The sequence below is a fragment of the Nanorana parkeri genome, unplaced genomic scaffold (genome assembly GCF_000935625.1).
Source record: "Nanorana parkeri isolate BGI_ZX_2015 unplaced genomic scaffold, ASM93562v1 scaffold1116, whole genome shotgun sequence".
NCBI lineage: Eukaryota > Metazoa > Chordata > Amphibia > Anura > Dicroglossidae > Nanorana > Nanorana parkeri.
In genome coordinates this window covers 426713-437557 of record NW_017307384.1, presented here as the reverse complement: position 1 = coordinate 437557, position 10845 = coordinate 426713, and the positions used below count along the sequence as shown (strand labels likewise).

The 10845-nt window shown below is 41.7% G+C and overlaps 1 protein-coding gene across 1 annotated transcript in view; it reads right to left on the bottom strand.

Annotated features, from left to right (window-relative positions):
* PCNX1 (pecanex homolog 1 (Drosophila)) overlaps window positions 1-10845 on the bottom strand; it is a 110715-nt gene that overhangs the window by 78938 nt on the left and 20932 nt on the right. The window contains 3 exon segments of the mRNA XM_018567924.1: window positions 423-462; window positions 2096-2201; window positions 2646-2854. Of these exon segments, the coding sequence (XP_018423426.1) occupies window positions 423-462; window positions 2096-2201; window positions 2646-2854 (355 nt within the window).

The following is a 10845-nucleotide window of genomic DNA, read 5'->3' as shown; positions in this document are numbered from 1 at the left end:
CCCCTCTTCCACAACCAAACCAGCAACCCCCCCTCCCCGCTCTTACCTGTGAACAAGTGCTCCTTTCCCTCAGCGGGTGCCGGTGAACATCCCATACACCGTACAAACAGAGCAGCCCTGTGCGATGTATTTCAGGTTACGCTCGTAAATGGCGAGCACTCAGTCATCAGCGTGGTCACCTGAGAACGCTGACTAATGAGAAGCGCTTCTCATTGGTCAATACTCACCGATACCGGTACTTCCGGGCAATCAGGAAGCTGGGATGCGTCAATATATATATATATATACATACACATACACAGCACTAAACCAATAAATACATACCTGTTAAAAAAAATATATGCACAGCACTATATTGACACCTTCAATATAAGAACAATATGACCCATAAAAACAATTAGCATATTAGCATGTTGTCATACCTTTACTCGTTGACGCAGCTCCATATCTAGACATGCCAACCTATAGAGGAAGAACACCATTAACTATAGTGTATGAAAAAAAGCTAAAAATGCATGAGGGAAATGTGATGAATGTAGTCTAGTCTGTGAAACCTCAATGAAGGCAACAAGTTATTTTTCACAGTAAAGGCCCTTTCACACGCGTGTCAAAACCAGGCAGAGAAGAAATGTTTTTAAAGCCTCTCTGCTGCCTATTAACAGCCATGTGGGATAAAACAATAGCAACCGCCCCGTACAATTCACACATGGGCATTAGCGTTGCATCAAAAAATATAGAGTGCATGCCACATTTTGGAGGCATTGCCGTTGAAATAATGCCTCCATTGAACTATATTTAACCGCCACCTAAACGCTTGGTCAATGCGCCCTAGAGCAGTTTTTAGGCATTTAAGAAGGGTTGCACAGGTGTTCAGATTGTATGACCCAAGTGTGCCCAGGTACTGCGACACCTGCTGGCCACTTCCCTTTACTATATCACTTTACCCTTAAAACACACTCCCCTACTTGCAGGGCATTTTGCAAGCATTTTTGACACCTCCCTAACGCCTTGAAAATGCCGGCCAAATGCTTTGTTAACCTATAAGTGTGTTTATCAGCATTGCTCTGTCATTAAATTCTCAACGCACATGTGAAAGAGCCCTAAGTTCAAATTGTTAGCGTGAATTTTCTTACATGCGTCAATAACACAAATAAACGTTGATTGGATGCTGTGGATAATACCTCTAACAATTGTTAGGGTCATATAAAAAGACAATACAAAGAGCAAAGGCAACATACAAACTGCAGTATGCAAAACAAACCAATCTGTTCTGCAACAAACAGAATAGTAAAATAAATCAATTGTGGTTGATCTGAAACGAGCTTCATCATTTTTTTAACTTGTTTTTATATATCCAACAACTTGGGTGAGGCTGGAGAAGCTTTCAGGCATATAGGTTCTTTTTTTGGGGGTGGGGGTGGGGGGTTAATAGCGTTACGATCAACACAGATTTGGGATTTGATCTTCCATTTTCATCAGAAAAAGCAAATACTGCCAATTTATTCACAATGAGGGCCCATTCACAGCAGACGTGTTGGGGCTGTGCTGGAGAATTGCTTTAAGTGCAGCCCCAACGCAAGACAAGGCAATTTGCCTGGTCACAGATGGGCACCATTCATTGAAAAAAAGAATAAGTACAGCATGCCTTACTTTTTTCAACGCAGTGGGATGCGATGCACAACAACCACCTAGCACACAGCTGTGCCTGTAGAACTGAGTGAAATGTCACTTGTGACATTTCAATAAAGTTCTAAAAATAAAAACAAAAGTAGACAGAGCAATGTGATGGTATCGGCACATTGGCACTGTGCGAGGCACCACCCACCAGTGTGGTCCCTTGCAACTATACAACTGTAAACATATCTACATTTTATGAAGGGGTTACAATAGGAAGGGAGTATTTGGGAACAATAAGGAGGCAGATGAATACTATAAAGAAACCCAGTAACCTAATACAGTCATGATATTTTCAAACACAAAGCTAAACTAGTAATTTAACTAAAACAATGACTCTGCTAAACTAAACATAGAACATATCAGTTTTATTAAAAAGGGATACCAAGGTCTATTTTGTTATTTCAATTAATGTTTATACCTGATTACTTGGGTCCAAACCAGAATAGGAATTGCGTGAACTGCATCCAACAGGAGGAGTGGCTTCTCTTACAAACTCTGCCATCTCAATCCCTCCCCCAGGATCACTACCAGAAAGAAGAAACAATTAATTACAATACAAGAAATAAAAAAGGAGAGACATGATAAAAAGTGTTCATTTTGTAATTTTTGGATAGAATAGGGAAGGGGTAAAACCAAATCGGAGCCAAAAAGCCTCATTATTTTTGCAGGCACAGATGGCAGTGGGAAAATCTCCAGTATGGGAGACGGGAAACATTGAAAAACCTGACAATGGTTCTAACCCAGCCCCACTTCATCCACAAGAAGATTTGATTTAAAAAAAAAAAAAAAGGCGGTAGTTCTTTACAAACATCATTGATACTTGTATCTCTTTACTAAAAAGTGTGTGCACTAAATGCAAAGAAACACTAAAACAATAAAATAAAAAAATCACAATGAAAGACAGCAAGCCAAAATAAAAAAAAAATTGTCATGGTTATCTGGTTAGACTTTAACGGCATCCTTCTTACCCCGGTCCATTGCTTTCCTCTCGTCTGGCTGAACTGTCACTGTGTTCTGCCTTTGCCACCCTCTCAGTCAACTCACTGGCACTCCTCTCCACAATTTCTCCTTCGTCCAGAGCCCTGTGTAGTCGGTAGTTCACCAGCTTTAAAACAATGAAAACGGCTGCTACAACTGGGCAGTACACAGCAACTATCACCAGAGAGGTGGGAAGAGCCTGAGAGGAAGAAGAGTAAAAAAAACATCATGTTAAAAGTAACCAAAAACCTCACAAGATAAAGCAAAGTCTTCAGAAAAAAAACAAAATTCAGAAAGGACTATTTATATTTCATCAATATCAAATTTCGGCAAATACAACCCAAAAGGTTCATTTATGGGCTGAATGGGAGATATTCAATTGATTCCCCCATCCACGCCAAATAGTCCAGGTGGAGGAATCTCCTACCGGCTATTGTGTACATCGGTTCTGACACCACCAAACAGTGACTTATTCTGAAAGGATCTGAGAAACAACCCATGGTTAGAATTTGCTGCTAAATAAGCCAAATTTTGAGCCATATGCTGGACCACCAATACAGCAGTCATCAACCTAAACAGTAATCCTGCATATACTTAATGAACCAAGGCTTGTCCGCCTTGGACAGCCCAAAACCAATAGGACAGGTTGTGGGCCACCCACAGCTCAAATTCCTTGCTGAATCAGCCAACATTTGAGCAATCCAAGGCCAGCTTTAGAGCCATGTCCTGGACTAAGTTCAGCTAGAAAACTGCTAATCTAGCAGTGTCGCCACCGCCCCCCACCCACCCCCCCCCCCTCACAAAGAGGAAGATTGATCATTTCAAGCCCACATGTCCAACCACTGTCTGGTATCTATGGATCTTTACCAAGGGAAAGCATAGATACATCTACAAATACAGTAAAAAAAAACTTTATGGCCAAGAACTGATCCATGACTGTGTTCCTTGAAAAACTACAACAGTGTTTTACAGATGACAGAGCTATACACTGCTTCTAATTAAGAGGTTCTGCCGTTGGCAAAAAGATGGAAACATTACATTAACCAGCATGAAATATTATACTGCTGTCCACAGAAACAGAATTACACGCAGTGAAATGAATCAACGGGAAAGAACATTTCATATGCCAGGAACAATGTATACTATGTAAAAAAAGAAAAAAAATTAAGGACTCGGAAAACCTGAGGGCATATACATTTTTTTTTAATATATTACACCATATTAAAAAACACCAGTTCTGTTCAGAAGAGGCTTATACCCAAGTGTGTAAACTCTGGTTGTTTTACAAAGATATAACTAAGGCTCCATTCACACCTATATTTTAGGTGCGATTAGGGATTCCTGCTTCACAGAATTTGCCGCTCTGGCAGCGAAAGGGTTAAAGGAGAACTATGGCGTGAGTGAAGTACACTCATCCCCATAATTAGAGCCGATGTGTGACATTGAAACTGTCACAGATCGGCTCTATTGATCAGGGAGTGAAAACATACCGCCGTTCCCTCACTTCCCATCATATCCCTGCAGAGAGCAGTGACTGTCAGTCACCGCCCCCCGCAGGGATCCCCCCCTCATCTCTCCGATCCTCCAACGCTGACTGGAGGGAGGGACGGACAGGAGAGGGGGCATGTGTAGCTGGCTCTGTCTGCAGATTGACAGCGGACTCTGCCTATCAGCCAGCTGGGTGAATCTCTACAGTACTGTCGGGATCCGTCCCGGCTGCAGCGCTTTCAGCGTATAGCAGGCAATAGCCCGCTATATGTTGAGTTTTGGGTCACGGGTTGGATGCCACGGGAGGTCCTGCTGTGATCTAAAAGAGTACTATGGGCAAAAAAGGTTACCCCATAGTTCTCCTTTAAACTGTATATTAAATAGACCAAAAAGGGAGCAATTGAGTATGTATTCAACCCCTAATAACAAACTTCTAACATTTTATGTCAGGCTTTAACCTCACTGAGGAGATCTGTGCTTACTATTTATTTTTGTGACACCTAAACAAGAAATAGGAGTGTGCTCGACATTAGGACAAAAAACAAATACAGAACAGTGCCAGAAAACGTTTGCCCCTGTTGGGAAACATTTTTATTACTTTCTGTCCTAAAATGAAGGACATTTCCCATTTCCCATTAAGGTACACAGGTAACAATAAAAACTAGACAAGAGACCTTTCCCTGCTTGATCAAATACATAATAAAAAGGTTTAAGCTGGAGTTGGGCTTTAAATAAAACAATCAATGAACAAAAGGCAGGACAAAGAGTGCTGGCCCAAAGTTTAAAAGTTGTAAACGGCTCCGTTGATGTGCATTATAATAAGAGTGCATGTGTGTGTGTATATAAACACACACACATAGATGCATATATATATTATGCACACACATATGTACAGTATATATAGTGAAGTCCCCCCATGAACTTTCATAATTCAAGTTTCTGTATTGAAAATGGTCACCATTTACCTAGACTGCCATACCCAGTTCTCTAGTATTTGCAGTGTCATAATGCATTTGTAACAAACGGCAGACGTGATGACAGATCAAGATTTTCCACTTCCCTTTGTTCATTCATTCCTTTCATAGTAAAATGCATGAAATTCTCCACCTGCACGGAGGAAGAAAAGGCATGTGGGGGCGAACCTGCCAGCTCACACAAACCACAGACCTCCCTGCAAAAAAAACTGCAAAGGCAATGTATCCAAACCCCGAACAACCAGAGCGGATAGTATCCCCCAGCACAAGGAAACCACTGCAAATTAAGCTTATACTTTCACAAGTTATTGTGCAAAACCGCACATTCATTTCTAAGAACTGCTTACTTGAATGCTGTTCTGGTTAGTTCACTGCATTTGGTTAAAGACTGACTCATTTCCTTTCCAGGCCAAAAAAAAAAAAAAAGCCCAGTAACCGTAGCATATTCTGGAGCTAAATCATTATTCATCCTCTAAAAATGGACTGATTTTAATCATTGCGTACACTCTCCACCCAATAAAAAAAAAAGTATGATGAATACTCAGGCTGCAAGAATGACAATAAAACTGCTTTCCCCAATACTGAGAAGAGTACGTAATTGCGAGTGATGAACTATATACGTGACTTTATTCTCTGCTATTAAGTGATTCAAACTCTTGCTGGCAATTACCACATTTTCCAGCAAATAATGCAACTGCAAACATGAGACTGCAATTAAACCTGCCCATTTAGTAATATATAGTTATATAATAGCAAGTAGGGCTGCAGCGAATGATTATTTTCAAAATCAATTAGTTAGCCGATTATTAAGTTCGATTAATCGGTTAATTGGATTTTTTTTTAAATGGCTCCAGTGATGGACTACTAGTTTGTATTGAGATTGTAGTCCATGACAGGAGCAAGCTTAGAGTGGTGGAAGTTTAAAAAAAAAAAAAAAAATTGTGGGTGTGCAATATAGTGAAATGGAAAGTGTAATATTATACAGCAATCAATGTAGAATGCCACCGGCTATAGAGGACTACAAATCCAAGCAACAATACATTATAGCTGGTGGTATTCTGCATTGCACTGCATAATGCATTTGCTGGGATGTTGTATTCCTCTATAGCTACTCGTATTCTGCGTGCATTGCGCCGCTGTATAATGTATTATTGCGGGCTTGGATTTGTTGTATCCCTCTATAGCAGGTGGTAAATTATTGCGCTGTATGATTATACAGCGCAATGCAGAATACCACCAGCTATAGAGGAATACAACAAATCCCAGCCAGCAATAATACATTATACAGCAGCGTGGGGGGGGGGCTGTAGGAGAAGCAGGCACACTTACTTTTAGATGCAAGATCGTAGGCCTGTCGGGTGCTGTTCCCCCTCGATCGTTGGCGGGCAGCGGTGAGTCAGGGAGCTCAGAGCGGGGAGGAGAAGAGGCGTGTCCTGCGGCGTGCGGCTCGGGTCATGTGTGGAGCCGCAAGCAGGGTAACTAAATCGATAGCCGACTAATCGATGATGGAAACCGTTGACAACGTTTTAAATTGTTGATTTTAATCGACTACATCGATTAGTTGTTGCAGCTCTAATAGCAAGCTATGTTCTTGGAGTTGTTAGAGACTTTCCTTGCCAGCAGGCTCAATGCCTCACTACTCTATGCAGAAAAGAATGGATAGAAATACAGCACATGCATCACCAGAACAATTGGGCAAAGTCCATGGCAGGTCCCAGTGGCTTGCACAAGAAATTGCGAAAGATCTGCCCATCTAGAAGCCCAATGACAGCTTTTCCAGACAATATTTTTTTTACTAACAGTCACTTCTAAAATAAATTCCACAATGAGCTATTATTTTTATCTGCTATGCTGTATATGTGTGGAAGTTCATGGGAAATAGTATCATCTGCTAAACAAAGCAGTCACTTTTTGCACAGGAGTTTTGGGTGCACAGAATTTGATTATTTGAAATCAAACACCAGCATCATCATCTGCGTTTGAGGTGCCATTAGAAATGAATGGTGTTGCAAGCGTGTCGTACATTTTGCCACGTTTCCATGAGCATGTGCCAAATGCACACAAAAACGCAAGCTTTGGCGCACAATCACAGAACCCGCAGGTGTGATTGGGGGCTTAGAGAGCAAAAAGTACTACATCTGTCTATATCTCTATATGTCCATAGGAAATCTCCATATTTCTTCCTCAGGTCCTTCAGAGAAGCAAATTTACCATCAGAAGTTACAGCAGTATGAATCCCCATCTTCAGCCCATGACTTAAAGGTGTTCGCCCACCCCATGGATCCTGTCTGCGTCCAAGTCCGGACACCTGCACAAATGTGCAGCATTGGTGAGCATACGGCTGCGTACTACCATAGAGAAGAACAGGCTGCTGCGTACAATCACACGCAGCACCCTTCCTTCCCGGGAGCGGCCTGATATGGCCGTGCACACTACACGGATCTCTATGGGCCGGCTCTTAATGTGAATGAGGCCTTAGAGTAAACGATACATTTTCAGTGGGAAAACTGGACCTTGTCGCGCAAAACACACATTTCCATGCAAGTCAACTGCAACTATGCAACAGCTATTTTTAGATGGATGCCATGCAGTTTTGGTCCCACAGACATCTCTATGCAGGGAAAACCACGTGTCTTCAACAGCAAAAACGTGCGCAAAAAATAAAACCCTGCACAACTGGAAACACCTAGGTGTGCGCCTAATGCATCCATATTCCCTCAATGGCAGTTTCAAGCTCTGACTTTATCAATAGGCACAATCAAAATATGCACAAGACACAATCAAAGGCTTGCATAGGTCAAAAGAACAAGATAGTAACACTGTCACAAAATTCCCAACCATTGATGGGGCCAATGACTGCACAGAAAATCCTTCCGATAAAATATTTGCGTGGTATTACACTAAGGCACTAGAAGGCTTTCCTATAGTATATTCATCTTTAAAGCAAAACACCAGTTTTACACAGACGAGATCCTGAGCAGGCAGGAATTACAATAATCACATTTAAAGCTGGTTAACTAGAGCAAATCTAAGACCAAAAAATGTTTCCTGTGAATATAAACAAATCAGAAGTATTCATTTCCAGGACGAAGTTTGGAAAATACCAGAGTAGGAAAGCTAATTACGGACAGTTAATCCTCATCCCTAACTGTAAAGTTTATGTAAACCCAAACACTGAGGCTAGGTTCACACCTGTACTACACCTGGGACGCGGTTCACGGGATCGCACGGTCCTGCACAATGCAGGCAGCGATTGCCGCACGGCCCCATTGGTTTCAATGGGGTGACATCTGCGCGGCAATCGCAGAGAAAAAAAAAGTACCTTCTTTTGCGATGCACGACACGCAGTGGGAAACCATGCGATCTGCCCGGCGCGACTGGGGTGCCATTAGAAAATAATGGCACCCACAGCACGATCGGTTTACATCTCGGCGACTCCTGTCCGCGCGGCAATCCGAGCGGAATCCTGCACAATTGCCGCGCGGTGACCTATCGCCTAGGTGTAAACCTAGCCTGAGGGCTTGTTCACACTGTGTCCAGACCAGATCTGGATCAAAACTGCAAATTCGGTGCAGTGCATTTTTCATGTGCATTTGTTAAATTATTTATTTTAGCTTAAAATGGGGCTTCAGGTGCAGTCCAGTGCGTTTGCATGCGGTTTATGCGCTGTGGTGCATTGTAGACCAGAAACAATCATGCGTGCAGCATTTTTTCCCCGCACCGGAACTGACTGCACTGGTGTTAACAGAGCCCAGACATACTATAGGAATACATTTGGATGCATTTCATGTGCTGACAAAAAAAATTCTGGTCTGGGCATGGTGTGAACAAGTCCTTAAAGAGAACATGTCAATAGCTTAAAAAAAAAAATGAATATGCCAGGTCCCTGCAACAGAAGAGCTGTTACACTCCACTCTCCAGGCGCCCATGACTGCTACCACTGCTCTGTTTTAGTGTTGCAGCCTCCTTCAGACTCTTCAACATTTGACATTTCTGGAAGTGTTGGATGTCTGAGTCCGCCTGCTGCAAATCGAGGCTCATTGACATCTATATCACTACAAGACAAAAGTATTCTTTTGAGAGATTAGTTCTACTTTAAGCTGGCCATAGAGAGCAGTCACAAAGAAGGCACAGCGCAACCAAATGACTAGGTCAAGTATTTCTGTATTGGAAAGGGAAAGAAGACATCACAGGCAACCGATGCCATCTGATCCTAGGTAAATCATCAGCCATGTGTCTGGATCACCTCAGCTAGAAAATATTTACATACAGCAAATTTTTACTTTTAGAATATTGCTAACATGAGAGGCCCCCTTTACAGCTTCTGTGGCACAATGCGAGATGCAAGTCTCTATTACAAAAATCTATATGTCAGACAAGCAGAATTCTTAACATGGTTGGAATAAGTACAGTCGTTTCCAGAACCATTTCACCTGCCAAAGGATTTAATTTTTTTAACCTGTTATTTGTTACCGTAAACATCAGCATGGACAAATTTTGAAGATGAAAAAGATTAAAACACATTGTTCCCCTTGTATAAAGTTTATTTGCAAATATCAAACTTGTTTCTCTAGAGCAGGGAAGGGTTTGATCATTTGTTAGATCTTTAGGCCTCATTCACACTGCCGCACGTGTACGCGCGCATGTGCGTATTGTAACATATGCAAATAAATGGCTCCATACACATAGCCGCGTATGGAGCCGTATATTTGCATAGCGTAAAAACAGAATGGAACCGACATGCGTCCGGGCAGCGTATTTCTGCGCATATACGCACATGCAGTTCATTAACATTTCTATTACGAATGATGCATTCTGGGATTGCAAATAGTGCACGCATATACGCTTGTATATACGAGCAATATACGCACATGTACGCCTATATACGCAATATACAATTTTGCTCTTGCGTTGTGTGTGAATGAGGGCTTACTGTTGTCATGACCTCAGCCTACTTCCGACACCATCATTTATGCATCCCTATGAAGAAACCACCAATGGGCTCATGACACCAAAGTGATGGTCAGCAGTTTCAAGTGGATAATCCATAGGGATGTAATCAAATAAACTTAAAAAACAGAAATTCATCTTACAGTAGAACCCTGGCTATCACTGCAAGCCACAAATGGAAAAAGACACTGTCCTTGACAGTGCCGTTGACAGCTACAAAGACCTGCCGGGGATCAAACCCTCTTTTGGTGCTTGTAAGCACTGCCATAGCTCCACCTGCCTCTGTCATACTACAAATGGGAAAACATCCAAGTGCAGTTGTACATCTCTGGAACAATGCTCGCATGGCTTATAGAATGGAGGACAAATCCAGCTGCTTACAAGTCTGTGTAACTTAGCCTTACTCTACCCATAACAAAAAAAAACAAAAACCCAACAAGGGTGGAAGTTCACTTTCAGTGCATTGGCTTTTGCTCTAGTAACTCTACAACTACATGAAACAATGAGCTGCCATGAATGGGTTGAGAAACAATAGTGTTAGGAAATCAACCGGCAGTGTAGTCTGGTTTATATTTCAGAGGAGACATCTCTAAATCATAAGAAAACATAGCACACGGTGTTTATTTTCGATACAACATGACTACAAATACTAGACAATGGCATTAGTGAAATTCAGCCTCTCCCCTAATAGTTTACCAAAGGCAAAGTCCTAAATATTAGAAAAAGAAAAAAAAAACTTGAAGTGTAATATTTTAATTTTAAAAAAAGACATAGCCAT